Source organism: Chrysemys picta, chromosome 17 (genome assembly GCF_011386835.1).
Source record: "Chrysemys picta bellii isolate R12L10 chromosome 17, ASM1138683v2, whole genome shotgun sequence".
NCBI classification, from domain to species: domain Eukaryota; kingdom Metazoa; phylum Chordata; order Testudines; family Emydidae; genus Chrysemys; species Chrysemys picta.
In genome coordinates, this window is record NC_088807.1 from 24,970,637 (window position 1) to 24,996,783 (window position 26,147).

Below are 26,147 nucleotides of genomic sequence, written 5' to 3' on the forward strand. Positions count from 1 at the left end.
GCTTGGCCTGGCTGCAGGGTGGGCAAGGGGCATGGTAAGAGGAGTGCAAGCCCCATGGGGAAACTGAGGCAGGTGGGTGGATGGGACTGGCCTATGCTCAGGCAGGAAGTCAGTGATAGCTGGGGAGAGAACCCAGGAATCCTGGCTCCCAGGCTCTCTCCTCTTCCCCTCACCCCGGCTAACTCTAACCACTAGACCCCACCCCACTCCCCTCCCAGAGCTGGGGAGAGAACCCAGGAGTCCTGGCTCTCAGCCCCTACCTGATGATTCAAACGTCCCTTTCCCCGGCTGTGGTGCCCCTGTGCCAAACAGACACGTTGCTCTTGGTGTTTATTGGGGATGGGGGGGGGGTTGCTGCCCCCCACATCTGGGCACTTTGGGGTGTAGCCCCTGGCAGGCTGAGATGGGGTGGGGTCACCCAGTCCCCAGGGTGGCTTCTGCAGTGGGGCCTTTGCTGTCCAGCCCACTTGAGTCAAGGTCTGTCCGTCCATCCCCACGCAGCCCTAGCTGGCTGTGGTCGGCCGGACCCCTGGCCCTGCCCCTCTGCCAGGGCCCTGCCCCCTCAATCGGTGTCCATCCCTGTATCCTCATGCACCCCAAAATCTATCCCCAGCTGCCCCCCTCTGTCCCTCCAGGAGTCAGCCCTTTGATTCTTGGCGAGGAGCTGGGCGTGGGAGCTGGTGGTGGGTAGATGGGGGGCAGAGGGGAAGGAGGGCTGGGGTCCATGGGCCAGCGGGTGGGGGGTGCCCCACTCAAAATCAGCCAGCGCTTTCCCGCCGAAGCCTTCCAGCCCGTGCCACCGGTGGATCCGCACCGGCTGGCACCGGGGCATGATGATGCCCTGGCAGCCGGGGGGTGCTGTGGCTAGCAGCACGAGGAGAAGCAACAGCCTCCTGGCGGCCCAGGCTGCGTCCGGCTGGGTGTTGGCGCAGCCGCTCCAGGGCAGGAGCCCAGCCCCCCCAGCGCACCCTGCCGGGAACAGCTCCAGGGGCAGCCGCCCAGGCTTGTCTGTTCCCAGCAGCCGTCTCCCGCATGGTAATTCAGGGTGCGTCAGGGACTTCTGGTTAAAGGCCGCCTGTTCCCAAGGCCTCTGAAATCCACCAGCTTCGGCAGAGCCCCTTGAAATGCGGAGCCCCTCGGGTGGGCACGGGGCCGGGTCAGTCACCCCAATTTGGGATTGTTTGAGCACCAGGTGCCGGAGATATTGCCTGCCCCAGAAGAGCCGTTTCCCCAACGTTTCTAAGTGCGTGGTTTTTGTTGGTGTGTTTTAACACGGCGGCTGCGCCCGGGCTGGAGAAGGGCTAGCGGGTTTCCACACCCTCCAGCAGCCAAACGGTTACGTGGCTTGCCTTGAAATTTGGTGTGGCTCACAGGGGCGCGGGGCAGCCTTGGAGAGCCAAATTTGGGGTTGTTAGACCCAGGGGTTCCTGAGTGACAGCCACCCTGAAATCGGTTTCCAACTGCTGCCGGGTGCTGTTAATCTGAAAGAGTGTAATGACCGGGTAAATCGCAGCCCTCATTGAGATTGAGAGCCATGAGCTCACCCTTCAATTAACTTATGGCTAAATTAAGGGCCAGGCCCCACCCAAGATAAAGGGGGTTTTGGACCAAGGCCTTGTCTCCACTTCAAACTGAGGTTGATACAGGTACGTGGGTGAGAGGTGTAAGAACATAAGAGCGGCCACACTGGGTCAGACCAAATGGCCATCTAGCCCGGTAGCCCGCCTGCGGACTGGCCAATGCCTCGATCGCTTCGTTTAGCGGGGCTTCCGCAAGATGTGCTGAATCCTAGCTTTGGAGGGACGCTGTGGAGTGTAATGCTGACAGGTTTGGAGGGCGAGTGTGAGAAAATAAAGATTATGTAGGGTCCTGAAGCCAGGGGCAGGGCGTGCGATGTCAGGGTAGAAAAGAACTGGAAACGTGCCCTGGAATTTGGGGCTGGCCGCTTGCCCGTAGCGAGGTCGACTGGCCCGTGTTCCCCCAACGATCTTTGTTTGCCACAAATGGTAGGCGGGGGTGACAAACGCGCCGGTTGTAGCCGTATGTTTAGTGATACTAACGAGCGCTAAGAAAAGCCGGGATCTCTCTCTCGGGTGTGACCAGCCCATGAGAATCAGCTGCCCGAAAGCGATAGCCGCTGTAGTAGTAATAAATCGCGTAGAGGGAATAAATAAATTGCCCGAATGCAATAAGAGATCAGGCTACACCACTAATTCCGACCAGCAGCGTGTCTTTTCCTGTTCGACAAGGTAGTCGATGGCAAAACCCCGACGTTAGCACAGAGTCAGGGTTGATGGGGGGGGGGGGGTCGGTCGTGCCCTTGCAGAACGGCTGAGTGAAGCATAACTCAAATGTCTGCATGTGGGAAAATGCACAGTTAAGGTTGTCCATGTCACCTTAACTCTGCCCTCTTTTGGCACACCCCCATTAACACGCCTACCTTAAGTCTGCCAGCCCCGCAGTGGCTGAAATGTACACGCTTCTCACCTCCTTTTACAACTTGTTTGCATTGCCAGGTTGTCAGCTGTTTGGATTTTGCTCAATTCCCTGTTCTGCAAGGAGAGGACATACCTCCAAGCCACCTCACCCCTGGGTTAGTGTAGCCATGACCAGGGTTGGGAGGGGAATGGGGTCTGGTGGGTTAGAGTGGGGGGGCTGGGACTCCTGGGTTCTCTCCCTGGCTCTGGCTGACCTTGGGTAAGTCTTCCCTCTGTTCTGTTTCTCCATCTGTCTCCCCTGGGAAATGAAATTTAATCTCCTTTTAAAGCATTTTTGGACCAAAACCCGAATCAGAACTGAGCTGAGACTCCCTGGACTGTCGGTCCCCATCCGCACCCTCCTGCCCCACATCCCTGGGGCATGAGCTGGCAATGGGGACCCGCCCCGTGCCACCCCCACACCGAGCTGGGGAGAGATAGGCCGGTCGGTGGGGGCTGCCCAGTCAGATGGGAAAACCGTGACCTTGGAGGGTGGGAATGTCCCTTTCCCGTCTCCACTGCCAGGGGAATCCGCCCTCTGCCCCCACCGCATCCGGTTCTGCTGCCTGCAATTCAAGATCAGGCGGGGAGGGGTCCGAGAAGAGCCGTGAGAATGATTTAAAGGGCTAGAAACTGGCTTGAGTGTGAGAGCTCCGGCTATTGGCGCAGCGGTGACTAGATCCGGGCAGTACGTATCGACGTGGGGGACGGATACTTAATAACGGGCTCCCTAGAAGGTCTAACACGATCCGACGGCTTTAAACCGAAGCTAGACAAATTCCAGCTGGAAAATAAAGTGTAAATCTTTACCGGTGAGAGGAATTCACCATTGGGCCAATTTCCCAAGGGACACGATGGATTCGCCATCTCTGACCATTTTAAAATCAAGCTGGGAAGTTTTTTCCCGAAGAGTTCGGCTCTAGGAATGATTTGGGGGCACGTCTCTGGCCCGGGTGGTACAGGGGATCAGACAATGCTCACAAGGGTCCGTTCTGGCGTGGGAAGCTGTTAATCTGGAATTCAGCTTCGTTTGTTGCAAGCCAGCTCCGGGAAAGGCGGCGAAGATCAGTTCAAAAATCTCCCGGGGGGCTCGGCCAAACCCAGCGCCGGCTCTTTTCCCAAGCGGCGACGTTGATTAAAAAGTATTCGGATGATGCAGACGCCCCCCGGCTGGAAGCAAGCGGCATTGCCGTGGTCTGCGGTGTGCGGAAAGGTGGCTTCCGTCTGCAACTGGACCCTCCCGGCTCGGCGGGGGCCTGATTTGACACGGAGGGACGGGGGAAACGGGTGACTTGCAGCGGGTTGAGTGGAATTCATTTCCGGAAAGCCAGCGCAGCGGCGATCCGGCGCTTGGACCGTGGCGAGATTTGCGAGCCGTTCTCCTGCCTCCGGTGCCGCTTTCGTAAGTGGGTTTTGTCGGAGGACTCACTTCTCCCTTGTTGAGTGAGTGAGAGAAACCAGCGTCTGTTCCATAGTTTCGCTTGACGTTTATTTTTATCGATTTTTGCATTTCCCCAGTTGCACAAAATTAGGGCGTTTTAAGCATTTAAAACTTTTTTTATTTGATTTTTAAATTTTTAGTTGCGGCAACTTAGGGGGGTGGGGGGCACGTGCCAGCCACTCGAGGGGCTCAGGGAATAAGTATTTAATTCACGTAGACGTTGAGATCCATAACGACACATCAAACCACACCGGCTCCATGTCACATGTCACAATATAGAACTATCTTTCAATCACACGCTGGTACGGGTTCCCAGGCAGCGTTTTTTTCATGCGTTGCTGATCTGTGACTTTCGCTTGGGAGCGATAAATTGTTACTAGGGCTTTGGGCGTGGGCGGCGATTTCCACACACTGACCCATTAGATATCGAATTCTTCCGAGCCGGTTTATAGGCCGCACTTGACTCAGTGACGGATGCCACCTGTCGCCACTAAGGGGCGCTAGCTGCACACCCGAGGGCTAGGGGCTTCCCCTCTGGGAGTGTCCTGGAGTCTCCAAGAATTAAAGATTATGCCTGGGATGAAACTTCCAGGAGCGTCCAACCTAGGGTGACCAGACAGCAAGTATGAAAAATCGGGACAGGGGAGCGGGGGTAATAGGATCCTATATAAGAAAAAGACCCAAAAATCGGGACTGTTACTGTAAAATCGGGTCATCTGGTCACCCTAGTCCAACCCAAACTGGCAGCCCTGGGTGCTTCTGTATGAGGTGCATTCGTTCACCAGGTACAGGGGCGTGAAATCAAGGTGGCGCGGGGCTGGGCCAGAGCCCCCCACTTCCCCCGGCTGATTTGCTCTGTACTGAAGGGTAGAGATGCCCCAGCGTGATGGGGAGAAGTTGAGAAGTGTCTGACTCCTTTTTAGACCAACGCCGGAGACTGAACTGTTGGGGAACAGGAGAGCTGGTGCGGCCAACAGCATCCGAGGATGGCAGGCAATTGGCCAGCAGAGAGATGCCCCAATCATCTCAGCAGGCTCCAGGGGACAGTGAACCCCCCCCCCCCCCCAATGGCCCCTGCCTCGCTGACCTGGGGCGCGCCAGAGCGGAGCATGGGAGTGCGGCCCACAGGCCGGGCCTTTAGAAAGGGGATTTTCTGAAGTGTCTCAAAGCTCCCATCCCATCACTGATGATTCAGAGGAGAGTGGGAGTGGACCATCAACTCCCTGCAGCAGCCCGGAGCTGGAGTTGAGACGGGCCCAGGGCTGGCCCAGGTCAGTGACTCCCCCACTCCCAATCTCTGTGCACGGTAGTTGGAGGATCTTAACAACTCCCAGCGTTTCCCGGCGCTCTGCGCTCACACCAGGGCGGGGTGGGGGAGTGAATCCATGAACGGGATCCCCTGGCCAAGCTGGGCATTGTCGAGTGATCGAGCCCCAGCATGAGACAAACATCCTGGTAATTACCCCAAACTCCCGCTGCAACCCATCAGCCGCTGCTCCTCCGCCCCCGGCTCCCGTCCCCAGGGCCACGGCTGCTAACGACGCCCAGAGCGGCAGGGAACCGTTACCGGTAATTAAGACCCTGGGGATGGATCAAAGAGGGGAGCACGGGTTACCCCGGGGAAGGGACATCCTGCCTTCACCGTCTCTGTCAAACCTCCTAGCACCTGCCTGCTCCCGTGAGAACCGCGCCTGGTGCTGTAGCTTCCCCCTGCTCTCTTAGGCCAACACGCCTTGACCAAAAGGCCGTGGGACAAACCGAGCCAACCCCCATGACAAACCGGTTTCTCGCAGACCTGACAAACTCGCTACCCCCAAGTCTGGCAGGAGGTTTAGCCACCAAGGCTGGGGGGTGGTGGTGGTGAGGGAAGACATATGAGATTGTGACAAAGTAGGAATTTTTGTAATGTTTTTTGTAGGATGCTCCCCCGTGCCTCAGTTTCCCCTGTTTTGTGCAATGCTATCCAGAGTGTGTGTGTAGGGGGAGACAGGAATGAGTTTGCTCTCGGGACAGGCGAAGAGCCGGTGGGGTGTGTTCGTGTCGCCAGGCTGTGGGTGGACTGAACGGAGCCATGAATGGTCTGTTTACACGGCAGTGTTAGCCCAGGGTGAGTCAAACTGGAGCGAGCAGATGTTGGGTTTGTTAACGCAGGGCTTGAGCGTCTATACTCAGTGGTAAGCCCAGGAATGGTGGACCCGGGTCCCAAGCTGCAGCTCCAGTGTCCACGCTGCATTACACCAGCCTGCGTCCAACCACCCGTATCCCAGCCCCCTCCCAAAATGTAGCTGCTTTTGCCCTTTGTTCGTGGTGCAGGCTGGGGAAACTTGACCATCCCCCAGACTCAACGGGCCAGAGGATAAAGGAAGCCGGGATCGTGGGATGCTTTTGGCGGATTCCCCAGTGGGTCCGCATCTGCACTGCAAATCAATAGGGCTCGATCCCTGTCTCCTGTCTTCACTCACGCTCACCCCCTGTGGGGTCCTGGGACCCTGGGGTGATGGACAGTGATGTCCCCTCAGTTCTCCACCACCCCGTGCCTTTCACACCACTTCCCTGTGAGAGCCCTCGCTCCTGGTCTGCTCACATGCAGCCTCCAATGTGTAAATCACGCCCCAGTTCTACTGAACCAGCCACCCAGGAATTACACTGCAGAGCGACACCAGCAAATTCCCAGCTCCCCAGCACGGTACGTCGTTCACTGCCCAGCCCCCTCTTGGACATCACCAGCTCATCCATAGCCCGTCATTTCATGAACAGAAAACGAGCGGCACAAGGAGCCCCCTGGACACTTCCATCCAAACCCACCCGGGTCTAGATAAAACAAGAAAACCAGTTTATTAACTCCAGAACAATAGATTTTAAGTTGATTACAAGTAACGAGGCATAAAAGTCAGAATTAGTTACAAAGAAACAAGAGGTAAAAATGCAAACTAATCCCAAACTTAACAAGTGACATGAAAGGGTCTCTCTCTCTCACCACATGATCTTTCCGGCTGGATCTTTCAGCCAGGATCACTCCCCAGTCCAGTGTCTTTTAAGTTGATGCCATGACTGGAGATGAAGGGAGAGAGAATTTGTGGCCTCTGTTCCTCAATTATATCCTTTTCCTCCTTGACAATCATCCTCAGCTGGGGTTGAGCAGACAGCCTGTCTCTGGGACAGGAACTTCCAGCTCTTTTGCTAGGATGTAAATTTCTCGCTCACGCCTCTCTTCCCACCAAAGAATGGCCGCTTAACCAGGCGATAGTCCATTTGATGACGTTGACACCTGACTGAGACGTCAGTTTGCCTTTTGTCTCTGAGGAACTGGTTTGTGCCTGCTTTTCTAAACTTGGAACACAGCTCAGCAATGTCATACGTAGAATCGTATAACTTTACATACAATGTTGCCGTGCATTTTTTTCCAGGACAATAATGTTCAGTAGATTATGAGTTTTCGAATGATACCGGCACAAGGCATACTTGGTACAAAATTTATTGTAGTCTTGAAAAAAGGATGAACATCAGGGTCCAGACTGTCACACTGGGTTAGCGTGATTTGTGTGTAAACAGAAAGGGGTTAGGTTTGCTCTTGAATTTGAGCCCTGGACTTTCCCTGCAGTGTAGACATTCCCTAAGGAACTGGTTGAAACCAGCCTGAACCAATAAGGTGCCTTCACCAGTGGTTTTCAACTTGTGGTCTGCAGACCTCTGGTGGTTCGCAGGCCATGTCTAAGATTCCCAAAGGAAACTGCATAAGGGGGGAGGGATAGCTCAGTGGTTTGAGCATTGGCCTGTTTAAACCCAGGGTTGTGAGTTCAATCCTTGAGAGGGCCACTTAGGGTTCTGGGGCAAAATTGGTACTTGGTCCTGCTAGTGAAGGCAGGGGGCTGGACTTGATGACCTTTCAAGGTCCCTTCCAGTTCTAGGAGATAGGATATCTCCATTAATAAGCACGGTGAGACATACATGCGGGTTATATCTAGAGTGTCATGGTTTAATATTGACAGTCGCATCCCTGACCACCTTGGCTAATAGCCATCACTGGACCTATCCTCTATGAACATCTCTCGTTCTGTTTCGAGCCTGGTTCTAGGCTTGGCTTCCACAACATCCTCCGGTGGCGAGTTCCACAGGTTAACTGCGCCTCCACACAGTCAGAACCGCAGGGACAAGGGACATCACCGCGGGCAGGAGCTAGTCCTGGCTATGAATAACGACAAACGTTTGCGGTCGGTGTCACCGAGTGTTGGGAAAGGCTCCAGTCCCTGAGGAAAACCCCTTGCCGAGGGAGCTTTCGTGAACGGGCCGGCCGGGTCCACAAGAACCAGGATCCAACCGCTTGAGCGTCGGGGGAAGGGGGAACCGACTGTATTAGCCAGGGCAGTGTTGGAGTGGAAAAAGGGATGAAGGGAATTTAGATGCAGACATCTTAGTTTTCAACAGACTAGAGCAAGAGTCAAGCTAACTGGAACTCTAATAACGCGAGACTTTAAGGCAGGGCCTGGGCGAAAACTGTAAGAGATGCTGGTTGACCTTGTGTTCGATAAGAATGGAACGCAGACTGTAGCAGGAACTACTGAGAAAAGTAAGATATCAGGAGGGAATATGTATAAACAAGATGCGGCAGTTGATCATTATTGTGTGCTACAAAAGGTATAAATGCTTGTCCTAATTCTTTATCTGGCGGAGACCTGCCTGGGACGGGGGAATCCCTGTCCGAGCGCACTCTCCCCCTTGCAATTGCTTGGGAATAAACTGTCTCTGACATGCTGCAAACAACCTAAGAGCGAAGACTGCATTTTCTTCCACAATTTGGTGCCGTGACTCGGATGGCAACGCCCGGCTGAGACAGCGACGACAACTACGGCCCGTTCCCCTTCGAACCCCAAGGCGCCAATCAAGAAGTAAGAGACGTTTTGAAATCTCTACTGGGGTGTCGGAGGAGGACTGCCCGTGGGGCCTTCTGTCCCTTTGCGGCTCCCGCCATCCGAACGTATTGATTTTGCAAGATCAGATGCAGAGTGGTGCTGGGGAATTTGTTGCCGGCCTCAAGTAAGGTTAGTTAATGCGATTCTGAGGAATAGTTTTGCGGCCGCCAATAAGGTTAATGCACCAGTGCTGAGGGGTTTTTTGCCGCCTCAAATAATGGAACGGTTATATTAAACATGGACATAAAGAATTAAGATTATTGTTAAATGAGATGCCTCTAGATATGGGGAATGAATGTGTGTGTGTGAATGAATGAAGGGGGGTATGAACCGCTGACCAGGCCGAAGATGTAAGCTGACTCCAGCTGCCCCAGGGCTACCCCATGCAGGAGATCTGAAAGCCGAACCCCGTGACCCAGCGGAGAATTTTCCCTTACTCATGAGCTGTTGACCAGGTCCGGGCTTAAGCCGCTAGGCGGTGAAACCCATGACCCAGTGGACCCTTCCCCCGGGGTGTGAGTGTGTGGAGATCTTCCCTTACTTGTGAGCCGCTGAGCGGACAGGGCACTCCCCGTGTGATTGGAATATGGGTGGGGGACAGTCTAAAATCCCCCCCGCACCTCCGAAGGGCACCCCTGCGTACTACATGTACGTGCATTATGGTTCTAGGGCCTACAGGTATTTAGAAAACTGGAATTTTTACATGCGTGATAATCCATCCCAACAATTCCCACTAGAAGGTACCTTCGATTTGGATAAAATCCCATACCTCAGAGGAATCCTTACATCACCAAAAGCTCTAACAAACAGTGGGAGCAATTTGTCTGCTGGTGGGAGGAAGCTACAACGAAACTCCATGAGTCCCGAGTGCGGAGGCTGAAGGACTCCCAGGAAAAATTAAAGACTCAAGTGCAGGATTTCGAAACAAAATGTAAAGCAGCCGGATGCTCCCTCCCCAAACCACTTCATCAACTCCCTCGGCTCCTTTATCTCGCTGAAGGGAGGAGGGAAAGGAACGGGTTAATTTGAAAAGTCAGCTTGGCCTAGAGAGAAAGAGAAAACTGCTCTGCGTTCAAGGTCAAGAATCAACACAGTCTGCCTTGCTCTGCATTGCAAGCACCAAAAAACCCAGCCGGCTGTGAAAAATAGAGACCGAGGCAAACCAAAGGCAACACAATCACGGGACTGAGATTACATTTGCAAAGCTTGGCCGCCCAGTGAGACCCAACAGTCTGCCTTTGCGACCCTGGAGCCGGTGTGGTTTGGGGATGCTGAAGAAGCCACAGGCAGCCGGCCGGGACTGGAATACTGAGCAAAGGTCTCTGAAAGAGACGCCCCAATAGACCCCAGGGCGAAAAAACCCATGAGCAGAAGCAAGTTGGAGATTTTTTTGCAGCGTATCTCTGGACAACCTGTACACAGGATAACCTCCTGTCCCCCTCTCTCTCTCGCTCTCTCCTACCCCCGGGCCTGGCCAGCCCAGGCAGCGTGTTTGTGAGTATGGGAGAAAAAAAAAAGGTGGCTGGTGGGTCTACTCCCGGTCGTAGCAGGACCAGGCAATAAGAGGAGTTGGGGAAAAGGGAAGAGATGTGGACCTGACAGCTAGAGAAAACTGGACAGTTAAAATGCCAATTGGCCGTGCAATCTGTCCAGGTGGTACGCTCACGGGGGAGGACTCGGGTAGCCTTGTGAGCGAGACTGTTTAAGAACAGGACCAGGAGGGGTGGGGGTTAGTTGAGAAGCCCACCCTCCTTGCTAAATTGGTAGTGGACCAAAGCCTGGGCCCATGGAAAGGGACGATGCAGCAAGGAAAAAAGGATCGGGCCCAGACAAGCAGACAGGCAGGCAGAGAAGAAAAAAATTTTTTTAAACGGATTGGAAGGCCTGAGGGGCGTGGTGGCAGGACTAAGGGAAAGCAGTAAGTGTAGGCATGGGGAATTTAACCCCCTGGAACAATCATTTGAATGGTAAAATCTGAGTTGATCGGGATGTCGGTTTGGGAAAATAAGCAAGTGATTTAAGGAAAAAAGTAAGACGTTAACTCTGTAGTTGCTGGAGGGAATTATCAGTTGGATTTTGTAAAAATGTTAAAAAGAAAAAGAATTCTTGGTTTCTTTGCAGCCATTCTGAAGGGAAAATGGGCCCTTTTCCAAAGAAATGTCTGTAAATAAATAGAGACTATTTAATTAAAATCATTTGGCTCTGAACATTTTAGTCGGATTAGAAAAAACATACGGAATTTAACCACCCAACATGTATGAAAGGAATGTCAAGGAAAAGAACATGTGTAGTGTATATTGTAAAAGGGGTGAGGAAAATGCAAATATGCAATGCTACTTAATTAAAATCCTATTAGGTTCCGAGGGGCGACAATAGGTGGTGGTTTCCTTTTTGGATCACTGTGTGTTTTTGAAAACAGGAGTTAAAGGTAACAGGCAATCAGAACTCTGGTAAAAGTTAATTGTGTCCCTTTTAAGTAAAAGTTTTTAACCTGTGAATAGCTCTGGATCTAAAAGGAAGCCAGGCAGCATCTGTGTGCTAATGCAAATGACCTAATTGATAAGGTAGAAGCCACTGAAATCTGGGCTGCCTATGAAACAAATACAGAAAAATAGAGGGGTAATTCCTCCGTCTTGCCTGCAATCAGCCAGGGTATCTGTATAAGAAAGAAATATTTTAAACAATGACCGATCACCCCAGAAGGGGTAGAAATATGTTTTTGTCTTTTAGAAGCTAATGCCAGCTAAAGAGTGAGCCAACATCCCGTGCCTTTGCTGGCACAATAGAAATTGTGTTCTGTGTCCTGTGTCCTTGTGGTGTTTTGTCTTGTGGCTAGAATGGTTGTGTTTAGTTTGCTACAGGACAGCCTCGTTCAAAACCAAATGGAGGCCTTAGAGCTAAATGCAGATACTTGGTTTATCCAAGTGGGAATACGCAGTGGTTTGGATACTTTCAGAAAATACTGAGGTTTGAATATACGTGACAGAGGCTGCACCAAGAGCTGAGAAATGTTCTTGGGGTGCTGCTGGGTGCACTTTACATCCTGATCACCTTCGGCGCTCCCTGGGCGGCCGCCTGGTTGCGCCTCGTGGCTCGCATGCACCACTGGATGGCACACCTGAGCAAAGGGGGGATGATTGCTGCAGGTAACGAGATTGGTATGCACCTCTCCTCTGTATGATGCTGAACCACGACTGTTCCAGGAAAGAAGAAGAAGAAGGTATGTTCGTTCTGCTGAAACCGCCAAAGTCCAGGGATTCTTGACTACAAAAGACATTAAGAATTGGCCCTGGTGGAAGAGACGGAGTATCGTAACCTGGCAGAGAGGAACTTGTGGGAACCGCGCTTGGGACTGTGGTATTGAGGGGTGGTTTGGGTTTATTCCGGGGACTGGGTTCTGTGCTTTCGGACAAGTACCTTCAGCATGTATAGCCCTCCCTAACTGGCTTTCAGATGATGAATACCAAAGACGCCTTGCTGCCACGACCACTGCCCCTGCCATTATCCTCACTACCACTACCACCCCTGTAACACATCCTAATACAGACAATACCATATACTCTTATGAAACCCAGTGGCCAAGGCCTTCACACCTTAGTGATCCCTATGGGATGGTGCCAATAGCGCAGCAGCAATTTGGAACATTTACAAAGGCCAACAACATGATGAGAAATTAGAGCAACTGGAAAAGGCCACTGGTCTTATTATTGGAGCACAGTTAACCCAGAGATCCTCCGCGGTGTCATTTGCAGCGTGAAGAAGGAAGGAGAATGGAAGGTGCTGATCATGGACCACCCCACCATGCGCATCCTCTCGTCGTGCTGCACGATGTCCGACATTGTGGACGAAGGCATCACGCTTGTGGAAGATATTAATAAGCGCCGGGAGCCAAGCCCCAGCCTGGAGGCCATCTACCTGCTCAGCCCTGTGGAGAAGTCGGTGCAGGCTCTGATCAATGATGTCCAGGGCACCCCCACTTCACCTACAAGGCGACTCACATCTTCTTCATCAACACCTGTCCTGAGACTCTGTTCAACGAGCTGAGGAAGTCACGGATCACCAAGGCCATCAAAACCCTCAGGGAGATCAACGTGGTCTTCCTGCCCTTCGAGAGTCAGGTGTACTCCCTGGAAGGGTCATAGACCTTCCACAACTGGTTCAGCCCCTACTGCTTCTTGGAAAAGAACAAGCAGATGGAGATGCTGACAGAGCAGATTGCCACATTGTGTGTAACCCTGAAGGAGTATCCAGCCATCCTCTACAGGAAGGACCATGAAGATAACTTCCACCTGGTGCACAAAGCCCACTCCCAGCTGCTGATGGTGGATCGGAGCTTCGACCTGGTGTCCGCACTGCTGCACGAGCTCACCTACCAGGCCATGGCCTATGACCTACTCAGCATCGAGAACGGCACCTAAAGTACGAGACAACGGGCATCAGCGACTCGCGGGAGAAAGTGGCGCTGCTGGACGAAGACGACGAACTCTGGGTGCAGCTACGCCACATGCACATCGCTGACGTCTCCAAGAAGTGAGAGTAAGAGGCTGACCATGGACAAGGCCAACATCGAGGACCTGTCCCAGATCCTAAAGAAGATGCCACAGTACCAGAAAGAGCTGACCAGGTACTCCACGCACCTGAACCTGGCCGAGGACTGCATGCGGCACGTCAAAGGGACAGTGGAGAAGCTGTCCATGGGGACGGACGTGGACGGGGAGATGATCAAGGACCCCATGACACTGGATGGCACACCTGAGCAAAGGGGGGATGATTGCTGCAGGTAACGAGATTGGTATGCACCTAATTTTAATTTGCCTGATAGTTGGTGTTTTCCATCTCTGTAGTCTTAGATCTGCTGTTTTCCTTCCTATTGGCCTTGCTATTTTGCAGGCCCGTGCAGCTGGATTTCTTTCGGGCACATCCAAGCCCCTGTCTTTCTCGGCTGTCAGCCAAGTCTCGGCTATGAGCCGTGTCCTTGGGCGGGAGCCAGCGTCTTATCTTCGGACTGAGTTTGCTAGCTGCAGTGGTTAATTCATTCGTTCTCTGCTCCTTTCTTCTTCTTCCCTCTTCCGCCCCCCCCCAGCCTCTCGTACCTGCAGAGGAAACTTCCACTTTCCGCTCACACACCTTTGATCCTCCCCAAAATGCTTTGCGATGCTTGCAACGGTGTTGGCCACATACAGTGCTGATCTGCCTTTCCTGGACACTCACTGAGGGAGGAGGGCCAGCAACATAATATTGGAAAAGCAGTTAAAGCTAGAAAAGCAGCACACCCCTTGGGGACCTTTTGTAAATATTCAGGTTGATTTTATTCTAATGTCCAAATGTTGTAACGATGAGTATGTGTTAGAATTAGTTGATGTTTTTCAAGCTGGGTTGAAGCCTTCCCCTGCAGAAGAGCAAACGCCAAGTCTGTTGTGAAAATGTTGCTTACGGATTTCATTCCAAGGTTTGGCATAGCTGTGCGTATCAACAGTGATCGCGGCATTCATTTTACTGGACAGATTGTAAAGGAGTTATGTGCAGCCTTGCAGATCCAACACTGTCCCCACCACCCGCAGTCTGCCGGGGCAGGGAAACGTCAGAATGGGATTCTGAAAAACAAAACGAACAGGCCAAGATTTGTGCGGAAACAAACTTAAAATGGCCAAATGCCCTGCAATTAGCATTGATGAGCATGAGGGCCACTCCCAACTGAAAGATTGAACGTAGCCCACATGAGATCCTGACAGGGCACCCGTTGTGACTACCGGCTGCGCCTCCACTGGCCCTTGCCCGGATAGACATTCATTTGATGGACGATACAATGCTTAATTACTGCCAGGCACTAATGAAATGTATTAGGTCTCTTTATTCACAGGTAAAAGACGCGCTACCCAAAGATCCTAAGCAACCCTGTCATTCGTTAGAACCAGGAGACTGGGTCTACATAAAGGTCCATCAGCGAAAGTCCGCTCTGGCTCCGCACTGGAAAGGCCCTTACCAAGTTCTGCTAACTACCAACATCGCTGTGAAGTGCCAAGGACTGACTGCCTGGACCCATGCGTCTCACTGAAAGAAGGCCCCTCCACCTCTTCCTGCTGATCAGCCTGTCCCTCCTTCTGGTACTTCTTTTCCTCCTTCTGGACGGCAGGAGAAAAGGACAAGATGAAGTGCTGGTAACCTCTCCCTTGTCCACTAACAGAACCACCATACATTCACCATCTGCTGGAGAAACCCAGTTATTACAGGGTGACGTGCTGGTAACCTCTCCTCTGTATGATGCTGAACCACGACTGTTCCAGGAAAGAAGAAGAAGAAGGTATGTTCGTTCTGCTGAAACCGCCAAAGTCCAGGGATTCTTGACTACAAAAGACATTAAGAATTGGCCCTGGTGGAAGAGACGGAGTATCGTAACCTGGCAGAGAGGAACTTGTGGGAACCGCGCTTGGGACTGTGGTATTGAGGGGTAGTTTGGGTTTATTCCGGGGACTGGGTTCTGTGCTTTTGGACAAGTACCTTCAGCATGTATAGCCCTCCCTAATTGGCTTTCAGATGATGAATACCAAAGACGCCTTGCTGCCACGACCACTGCCCCCGCCATTATCCTCACTACTACTACCACCCCTGTAACACATCCTAATACAGACAATACTATATACTCTTATGAAACCCAGTGGCCAAGGCCTTTACACCTTAGTGATCCCTATGGGATGGTGCCAATAGTGCAGCAGCAATTTGGAACATTTACAAAGGCCAACAACATGATGAGAAATTAGAGCAACTGGAAAAGGCCACTGGTCTTATTATTGGAGCACAGTTAACCCAGAGATCCTCCGCGGTGTCATTTGCAGCGTGAAGAAGGAAGGAGAATGGAAGGTGCTGATCATGGACCACCCCACCATGCGCATCCTCTCGTCGTGCTGCACGATGTCCGACATTGTGGACGAAGGCATCACGCTTGTGGAAGATATTAATAAGCGCCGGGAGCCAAGCCCCAGCCTGGAGGCCATCTACCTGCTCAGCCCTGTGGAGAAGTCGGTGCAGGCTCTGATCAATGACGTCCAGGGCACTCCCACTTCACCTACAAGGCGACTCACATCTTCTTCATCAACACCTGTCCTGAGACTCTGTTCAACGAGCTGAGGAAGTCACGGATCACCAAGGCCATCAAAACCCTCAGGGAGATCAACGTGGTCTTCCTGCCCTTCGAGAGTCAGGTGTACTCCCTGGCAGGGTCATAGACCTTCCACAACTGGTTCAGCCCCTACTGCTTCTTGGAAAAGAACAAGCAGATGGAGATGCTGACAGAGCAGATTGCCACATTGTGTGTAACCCTGAAGGAGTATCCAGCCATCCTCTACAGGAAGGACCATGAAGATAACTTCCACCTGGTGCACAAAGCCCACTCCCAGCTGCTGATGGTGGATCGGAGCTTCGACCTGGTGTCCGCACTGCTGCACGAGCTCACCTACCAGGCCATGGCCTACGACCTACTCAGCATCGAGAACGGCACCTACAAGTACGAGACAATGGGCATCAGCGACTCGCGGGAGAAAGTGGCGCTGCTGGACGAAGACGACGAACTCTGGGTGCAGCTACGCCACATGCACATCGCTGACGTCTCCAAGAAGTGAGAGTAAGAGGCTGACCATGGACAAGACCAACATCGAGGACCTGTCCCAGATCCTAAAGAAGATGCCACAGTACCAGAAAGAACTGACCAGGTACTCCACGCACCTGAACCTGGCCGAGGACTGCATGCGGCACGTCAAAGGGACAGTGGAGAAGCTGTCCATGGGGATGGACGTGGACGGGGAGATGATCAAGGACCCCGTGAAGATCATCGTGCCTGTCCTGCTGGATCCCATTGTGCCTCCAGCGCAACTATCAGTCTTAAACCTCCATGTTCATCAACCCTTGTATTTCTGATTCTAGATCAAATGGTCCTGTTCTGGGCACTGCACTTCAAGACAGATGTGGTCAAACTGGAGAGAGTCCAGAGGCGAGAGACAGGAAGGAGGAAAGGTTTCGAAAACCTGACCTAGGAGGAATGGTTAAAAACTCAGGACATGTTTACTCCTGAGAAAAGAAGAACAGTCTTCACATTTGTTCCGGGCTGTTATAATGAGGCCGGGGAATCAGTTGTTCTCCGTGTTTGCTGAAGGCAGGACAAGAAGTAAAGGGTTTGATCTGCAGCCGGGGGGGATTATGTTCGAGGTTAGGAAAAACTTTTTAACTCTGAGGGTAGTTAAACTCCGGAACCGGCTTCCAAGGGAGATTGTGGGATCTCTGGTCATTGGCGGTTTCTAAGAAGAGGTCGGAGAAACACCTGTCAGGGATGGTCTAGGTTTATTTGGTCCTGCCACCTCACCGGGGGCTGGACTTGATGACGTCTCGAGGTCCTTTCCAGCCCAACGTTTCTATGACTCTATATTTCTAATCTCTTTTTTCCCCTGCCTTCCTCTGAAGCACCGGAGATCAGCCACTGCTGGTTGGCGCTTGGAGCTGGTCCAGGAATCCTCTGTCTAGATGCCTAGCTCTTGGGACATGGGGCCTTCCTCCCATAGGGGACGCCAGCTCCCATCCAGTCCAAAATCCAACAGCCGTTCCTAGAGACAACAAGGGTTGTTCTCAGTCCGTCAGTGACAATGTGAGACCCTAACGGCCAGTAGGCCCGTCCTGTCTCTGCACTTCACGGCCCCTTACACACTCGGCCCCTCGGAAGGGGGCTCTGGATGGGACACGGCCCGTCTGCACCTTCTCCTAACCCTTTGGGATGGGATGGGCTCCTCCACACATCGCTGGAGGGGGGAGTCCCCGTAGAATTGGACCCAGCGATCTGGGGATTGCACCCCAACCTCTGGGCACCATAATCGGGAGGCGTGTAATGGCTCTAAGCATCTCTCAGAGCTTTGGGCTTGCACCTGGGGGCGAATCTCGGAACTCCGTCCCCTGGACAATGCCCAGCTTGGAGAGATTGTGGGACAAACGTCCTGTTAATTACCACAAACTCCCACCTCAGCCCGTCAGCCGCTCCGCCTCCACCCCCAGCTGGTTGGGGGCAGAATTGACGGGGGGGCTTGAAACAGTAGAATTGTTGGGAGACACAATTGACACATCCGACACATCCGAAGAAGTGGGCTGTAGTCCACGAAAGCTTATGCTCTAATAAATTTGTTAGTCTCTAAGGTGCCACAAGTACTCCTGTTCTTTTTGCGGATACAGACTAACACGGCTTCTACTCTGAAACCTGACAATTGATAGGGTACTGGAGGGGGCAGAATTAGGGGGGTCCAGGCTTCATTTCGGGGCTGGGAGACAGAACTAACTGCTGGGCAGAGGGATGAGCTGCTGTGGGGGTGATGGGGGCCCCCCCCACTTCTGTTCCAAGCACTTCCAGTACTGAGATGTTCTCGTCAGGGCATCCAGGGTCACAAGCAGCCGCCTCGCCCTCTGCCTCCGCAAGAGCGAGCGTGGCTGGAAATCAGTTCCCTGCCGTGCCGGCCTGTCCGCCTCACCGGTAACCCCCCAGAGACGCTGCTGGCCTTTCCCTTGCCTTCCGGCTGACTCCCCGCCTCCGGCAACCCCAGAGCCGTCCCTGGGCTGTGTCCCGTCCCGCCCCGGCCTGTTTGCTCAGCTGAGCCTCGCGCCCGACTCCAACGCCCCAGCATGGAGCCGGGTTCTAGCAAATCCAATGCTGAGCGTGGCAACGAAGAGCCGAGTTTAAGTGATGCGGAGCCAGAGGAAAAGGCACCAAACCGCACTTTTCTAGTGACGGACACGACATTGTTGCGCGGGGCTACTTTGCCGAGTGTTTAAGGCGGTGTTGTTGGAGATGTGTCGATCTCATCTTGTCTATCTTTGCCGATGGTTGTAGGTAGTGTTGTTGGAGCCAAGTCAGTCGCACCTTCTTTCTTTGCCGATTGTATACAGCAGAATTGGAGCCATGTCAGCCTCACTTTGTCTATGTTTTCTGGTTGTTGTAGGAAGTGTTGTTGCAGTCGCATCAGTCCCCCATTGTCTAGCTTTGCCATGTTGTACATGGTGTTGTTGGAGCCGTGTCGGTCCCACCGTGTCTCTCTATCTTACCCCATTCAATTTTCTGCCTTATGTCAAGTTCCCAGCAACCCCAGCCCTCCAGGCCGGGGGACTGAACAGGCCCAGAGGGGACCGGCCCCTACATCCATCAAGGAGGGTCATTGTGCTCCTTGTGTATCCCCCAAAGTCCATTGTCTCTGCCTCAAGAGCCAGGAAGGACTCCTGGAGGCTGGACAATGTCTCCCCGCCTGCTCCCCATGTCACTCGAGGGCTGTGAATGTACGTTTCTTCTCTCCGCTGGGCATCCAGCCGTTCGGCCGGGTAAATCAACACTCCAGTGTCTAGGGCAGGCTGGGTTTCCACTACCTCCTCACGCATGCACAAGGCAATGGGGCTCGATGCAGCTGTTATCGGAGCCCCTCCAAGACTGGAGAAATAATCCCCTAAGTGAGAACCCAGCTTGGGGAGGGGTCAGAGTTGAGGGGGCTGGGAGCCAGGACTCCTGGGTTCTCTCCCTGGCTCTGGGAGGGGTGTGGGGTCTGGTGGGTGAATACGGGGGACTGGGAGCTGGGGCGCTAGGAGCCAGGACTCCTGGGTTCTTTCCTCAGCCCTCTGAAGGGATTGGGGTCTAACGAAACCCAGGCGCCCAGCCATGGACGTGATGGCATCTCCCTCATACCGCACTAGGTGCAAAGGGCCCAGCCCTCGGTGCCACGCAGGGACTGGCAGCAAGGCAGAAGATCCGAGGCTGGTTCTGCTCTAATGCGGGTTACTGGGAGCACTCCATGGTGTGTGTGTGTGTGTAGCTGGCCCAGCAGCCCCGCCTCCGCAGGCGCCAATTTCCCGTGCGATTAGCCGGCTGCGTCTGACTCCCTGCGGGCAGGAGCCGGGGGGTGATGAGCGCCCAGCCCCTCCGTCTGCGGGGCCCGGCTGGCACGGTGGAGATTGGCTCAGGCAGGAGCCCTGGGAGTCGGTGCCAGGGGAGGACTCGTGGATGCCGGGGAAAGGGCCCATAAAAGCCCCGGCGCCGCCCGGGTGGAAAGCAGCAGGCACCGGCACCGAGAGAGACGCAGACCCTGCCGCTGCCCAGGTAGGGCGGGTGCCGTGGGGCAGAGACGGGACACGGGGCCATTCCCGGGTAGGGACACCCCCTCCGCACTGACCCCCATCACCTCCTCCTCTGGTCAGGGGGCTGTCCAGCCACAGTCAGTGGGAGCCAGGATGCCTGGGTTCTGTCCCAGGCTCTGGGAGGGAAGTGGGGGCTAAAGGTTAGAGCAGGAGGGGCTGGGAGCCAGGACTCCTGGGTTCTGTCCCAGGCTCTGGGAGGGGAGTGGGGGCTAAAGGTTAGAGTAGGAGGGTCTGGGAGCCAGGACCCCTGGGTTCTCTCCCTGGCTCGGGGAGGGAAGTGGGGTCTGGTAGGTTAGAGTGGGGGGGTTGGGAGCCAGGACTCCTGGGTTCTCTCCCTGGCTCTGGGAGGGGGGTGGGGTCCAGTGGGTTAGAGCAGGTGGGGCTGGGGGTCAGGACTCCTGGATTCTTTCCTCATCTCTGGGCAGGAAGTGGGATCTGGTGGGTTAGAGCGGGGTGGGGCTGGGAGCCAGGACTTCTGGGTTCTCAGGGGTGAATCCCTCCATGCTTTGCCCATAAAGGGCTCCCAGCCCATCCCAGTCCCTCTCTCTCTCAGCGGGAGGCAATTTTCCTTCCTTCTCTTCAGCCGTCCCCCTTTCTAATCCCTGCCCTGCTCGGAGGATCCCCCCCATCCGGTTACCCTGTCCCCCTCGGTACCTCTCAGCCACAGCCCCTCCTGCTAGGTCTTCCCTCCTTTCCCAGGCATGGGGCTCCTCCCCAAACCCCCGGCCCCATGCCCAGTTCCATCTGGGATGGAGGGACCAGTGTTCAGAGCAGGAGGGTGGGCTTCCCAAAGCTGTCTGGACCATCCCCCTCTCTTCTCTGCCCCAAATATGCAACCCCCGATCATCGCACCCAGCCCTTGGGGCTCTCAGCCACCAACCCCGACGAGGTGTCCCCGTCCCATCTTTATGGGGATGTTTATTATGGTCCCGGTAGGAGGCTGCAGATGAAATCGCGGTGGGGAGGCTGACACTGAGTGCTGCCAAGATCAGGGCCCCCCCTTGTGCCAGGCGCTGCCCAGACCCTGACCGAGATCAGGGCCCCGTCGTGCCGGGCGCTGCCCAGACACACACGGAGAGACTGGCTCTGCCGTCGAGAGCTCCCAGTCTGAATGCACCGGGGGAAGCAGAGCCCTAGAGCTGGGCAGTAACTTGCCCAGCGTAACCCAGCTGGTCAGTAGCGGAGCTGCGAATAGAACCCAGGAGTCCTGAGTGCCCGTCCTGCTGTCTGCCCACATCACATTGCCACGCTGCCTCCAGGTCCCTCTGTCATCCCCCTGCCCCAGGCATCGCTCCCCCCGGCTTAGTAGCGCCTGCAGATTTAAGTCACCGACCCCTCTTTCCAAAAGGAACCCCGTGAACCCCGCTTTCCTCACCAACGCCTTTCGCCTGCTAACGTCCCTAAAGATGTGTGTGGATATTGGCTTATTCTTTGCTTCATAGCCTAAACTGTTATGTGGTGTTATGTGCGGCTGTTCCCCAGCTGCCTCGCCCCAGACGTGGCTGCATCTCTGCGCCAGACCAGCCCTTCCCGAACACCAGACCCTTAACACTAGGAGGAGGCAGTGCCAGCCCCAGCCTGGGCTGAGGGCACTGGCAGAGGGTCAGGTTCTCACCCACGCTCTCTCCCACAGATCCGTGCCCCCCCCATGGCCGGGCCAAACCGGACAGAGGTTACTGACTTCCTCCTTGTGGGCTTCTCCTCCCGCCGAGACCTAAGTCTGCTCCTCTTCTCGCTTGTGCTGCCCGTCTTTCTGCTGGGCCTGGCGGGGAACCTGGGCCTGGCGGTTCTGATCCGGGCCGAGCACTCCCTCCACACCCCCATGTACTACTTCCTCAGCCACTTGGCGCTACTGGACCTCTGCTCCTGCTGTGCCGTGGGCCCCATCATGCTGTGGGGTCTGCTGGCCGGCCAGGCCGCCCTCCCCGGCCCAGCCTGCGCCCTTCAGATGTTCCTCTTTGCCGCTGCTGCGGATGCCGAGTGTTGCCTGCTGGCCGTCATGGCCTACGACCGCTACGCCGCCGTCTGCCGCCCGCTCCACTACCAGGCCGCCGTGCCGCCCCGCCTCTGCCGTGGGCTGGTGCTGGGCTCCTACGCAGCTGGGGCGGCCAGCGGGGCTGTACACTCCGGCCTGGCCTTCCGCCTTCCCTTCTGCCGCAGCCGCGCCATCAACAGCTTCTTCTGTGACATCCCACCTGTGCTGGAGCTGGCCTGCGCCGACACCAGCCTCAACCAGGCCCTGCTGCTGGCCATCTGTGGAGCCATCCAGAGCGTCACCCTGCTGACCATCCTGGCCTCCTACAGGCTCATCCTCGGGGCCGTGGGGCGGGCGGGCTTGCGCCGGGCTGCCTCCACCTGCGGCTCCCACCTGGCAGCTGTGGCTGTGCTCTACGGGACCCTCATCTTCATGTACCTGCGGCCTGAAGGCAGCTACGCTCCCGAGGCCGACAAGATGGCCGCTGCCTTCTATACCGTGGTCATCCCCACCCTCAACCCTGCCATCTACAGCCTGCGCAATGCTGATGTCAAGGCGGCCCTGGCCACGTGGCTCTTGGGTGGGCGCCGCATCTGGGGGGGCTGAGGAAGGGGCTGGAGGAGGGGTGGCCAAGGGAAGGGGAGATGGGTCAAGATGGCTGCTTAAGGTCTGCCACGGCATTGGTGCAGTGCTTCAGTGTAGACGCAACCTACTCCGATGGGTGGGTGAAGGTAATGCACCTCCCAAGGAGGCGGTAGCTAGGTCTTACGGAGTATTTCTTCCATCAACCCAGTGCTGTGTACACATCTCTCTGGGGTGTGGCTTTTTCACACCCTGGAGCGACATCGCTGGGTCGACCAACTTCTTAGAGTAGCCCAGGTCTCAGTACATAAGAACGGCCAGACATGGTCAGACCAAAGGTCCATCTAGCCCAGTATCCTGTTTTCCGACAGTGGCCCATGCCAGGTGCCCCAGAGGGAATGAACAGAGCAGGGAATCGTCAAGTGATCCATCCCCTGTCGCCCATTCCCAGCTTCTGACAAACAGAGACTCGGGACACCATCCCTGCCCAGCCTGGCTATGATGGACCTATCCTCCACGAACTGATCTAGTTCCTTTTTGAACCCTGGCCCTGGCAACATCCTCAGGCAAAGAGTGCTGCAGCCAGTGGCCCCGTCCTGTCTCTGCACTTCACGGCCCCTTAAACGCTCAGTCCCTAGAAGGGGGCTCTGGATGGGACACGGCCCAGCCTCACCTTCTCCTAACCCTTTGGAATCAGCTGTTCTCCTCCACACATCGCTGAGGGGCAAGTCCCCCTGGAATTGGACACAGGGATCTGGGGTTGCACCCTAACCTCTGTGCACCATAATCAGGGGGTCCTAAATGACTCCAAGCATCTCACAGAGCTCTGGGCTGTTAAAGGGCTTATTCCTTCACCCGCTTACTTCCTGGATCCTTCTTGCATGAACAGAGAGCAACAATATCCGAAATCTGAAGGTGCAAAAATTCAATGTTTATTGGGGTGAACTTCCAGCAAGCAATGATTCCAATTTCCTTCCTCAGTGTCCCCCTTCCCAGCTCTGACACCACACAGCATGGCCTGTGTCCCTGTTCCCATCCACCCTCTTAGCAAAACATGATTCCAATTCCCCCTCCCCGTTCCCTGTTCCCATTCCCCCGTTTACGACCTGATTGACTGCAGACTATCTAGTAAAACTTGCGTTCTGCTTAGCCAGACCTTAACCAATCATTTTACTGAAATTTAACTAACCAATTCTAACCTATTGTAACATGATTATCTAACCAATTATATCCCACCACCTTAATTGGTTTACACCCAACAAAATTGCAGACAGAAACAATCACAGAACCAGACAGAGATTATACAGACAAACAATAGGGAAATGAAAAGAACGAGGAGTATTTGTGGCACCTTAGAGACTAACAAATTTATTTGGGCTAAAGCCCACTTCATCAGATCCCTGTAGTGGAAAATACAGTAGGAAGATAGATATACAGAGAACATGAGAAAATGGGTGTTGCCATACCAACTCTAATGAGACTAATTGATTAAGGCGGGCTATTATCAGCAGGAGAAAAAAAACTTTTGTAGTGATAATCAGGATGGCCTATTTCCAACAGTTGACAAGAAGGTGTGAGTAACAGTAGGGGGGAAATTAGCATGGGGAAATAGTTTAGTTTGTGTAATGACTCCTCCACTCCCAGTCTTTATTCAAGCCTAATTTAATGGTGTCCATTTTGCAAATTAATTCCAGTTCTGCAGTGGAGACTACAGTGATAGAACAACAAAGAAATGAGGATTTCACACCCGTGCTATGGATAAGTGAGTTCTTGCCAGACAGGACGTTATCAAACTACGTTTTCTTTAAATCTTCTAGGCTCTTCCCTTTCTCTGGAGGTGATGGGCATTACCAGGAGAGGACTGTATTCCTAACGGCCCCATAGCACCTTATTGCCATGTGACTAGTGGACGGTAAGGATGGGACCATACACTTCCCAGTTTATGGCTGCCTCTTCTGCTTAGCCAAAGGCCTCAGACTGTCACAGTGAGAAAAGGCCCTATTCAGGCAGACAGTGATTTTGATTCTTTCTTTTATACCTCTAGAACTAGCTAAACAATAAACCTAGACCTAAATTCTTAAAGTATAGCCCTTTACGGACAGGCCTATCTATATCCTAACACTCTGGGCTCGCACCCAGGGCTGAATCTCTGAACGCGGCCCCTTGGAGATATCATGGGACAAACGTCCTGTTAATTACCACAAACTGCCACTGCAACTCATCAGCCGCTCCGCCTCCACCCCCAGCTCCCATCCCCGAGGGCACCAGCGCCTAACGATGCCCAGAGCGGTGTGGCTTCATTATCAGTAATGAACACACCAGGGGATGAGTTGGAGACAGGAACACAAGGAGACCCGGGTGGGGCCGGATGTGCCTGTGCCGTGTATTCCTATGTTAGATGGATAAACAGGGGACTCCGGAGTAACTGGAGATTGGGTCTAGTTCCCCTGTAATTGGCCCTGGTGCGACCACAGTCTATAAGTACCAACATGGGGGATAAATATTTACTAACAGGCTCTTCACTCTAGCAGAGGAAGGTCTAACCCGATCCAATGGCTGGATGGTGAAGCTAGACACGTTCAGACAGGAAATAAGACGTGCATTTTTAACGATGAGGGGAATTAACCATTGGGACAATTGACCAAGGGTCATGGTGGATTTTCCACCCCTCACAATTTTTCAATCAAGCTGGGATGTTTCTTTAGGAGATCTGCTCTAGGAATTGGCTTGGGGCCTTTCTCTGGCCTGTGATGGGGGGGTCCCAGTAGATGATCCCAGTGTGGGATCGATAGATGATCTTGAAACTCTCCCAACTCCAAAGAATCCAGGGCTGTCCTAGGGTCTGGGATCTATGGGTTGGTTCAGATTGGATGATCCCAATGGGCTCTTCTGGCTTTGGTATCTATGTTAACAGCAGGTGGTGAGGATGGCCAACGCTCCAGGATTGCCCCGGAGTCTCCACTAATTAAAGATGGATCTTTAATTAAAGATGATGTCATGTGATGAAACCTCCAGGAATACGGCCAACCAAAATGTACAACCCTATAGGTGGCATGTTTTCGATGAGCTACCTCGCTTCATGGACACACGTAGCTTGATCTTGTGGGAGTCATTCCCCCGCCACATGGGGCTGGATTTACTCCCCCTCCCGCACCACATGGGGCTGGATTTACTCCCCCTCCCCCGCCACATGGGGCTGGATTTACTCCCCCTCCCGCACCCCATGGGGCTGGATTTACTCCCCCTCCCCCACCACATAGGGCTGGATTTACTCCCCCTCCCGCACCCCATGGGGCTGGATTTACTCCCCGTCCCCCTCTCTATCTGCAGGGGAGGGTAACAAGCAACTACTACTCTAGGCCTCCGGATTTGGGATTTTTAACCCCCCAGATCTAAAAGGAGACAATCACGTGAGGGGAGGGGGCTTTTATTGTAAATTTCCTGTCAGAGAAAATAAATCCAATGGCCTCCCCCCGATATTAAAAGAACTCCCCCCCATCAAAATGGTTCCTTCCAGGGAAGATAAAAGCACCAAAGTTCACAATGACCAGGATGAACCATTTCATTATGGGGGAGAGGGGGAATATCCACAGCTCAAATTTAATACATTTTCC

General features: G+C 53.9%; 1 protein-coding gene and 2 pseudogenes across 1 annotated transcript; all 3 read left to right on the forward strand.

Moving 5' to 3' along the window:
- Positions 1 to 12,614: 12,614 nt before the first annotated feature.
- On the forward strand, positions 12,615 to 13,612 carry LOC112058642 (syntaxin-binding protein 2-like; annotated as a pseudogene).
- A 2,083-nt stretch (positions 13,613 to 15,695) lies between these two features.
- On the forward strand, positions 15,696 to 16,739 carry LOC135976314 (syntaxin-binding protein 2-like; annotated as a pseudogene).
- Positions 16,740 to 21,623: 4,884 nt separating this feature from the next.
- Positions 21,624 to 25,521, forward strand: LOC101947264 (olfactory receptor 5C1-like). Its single transcript, XM_065571418.1, has one exon. It carries the CDS (start codon positions 21,625 to 21,627, stop codon positions 22,555 to 22,557), a length of 933 nt encoding a protein of 310 aa, XP_065427490.1. The 5' UTR covers position 21,624; the 3' UTR covers positions 22,558 to 25,521.
- Positions 25,522 to 26,147: the final 626 nt, after the last annotated feature.

Coding starts and splice junctions, on each gene's coding strand:
- LOC101947264 (XM_065571418.1), top strand. CDS start 21,625: ATGGCCGGGCCAAACCGGACAGAGGTTACTGACTTCCTCCTTGTGGGC.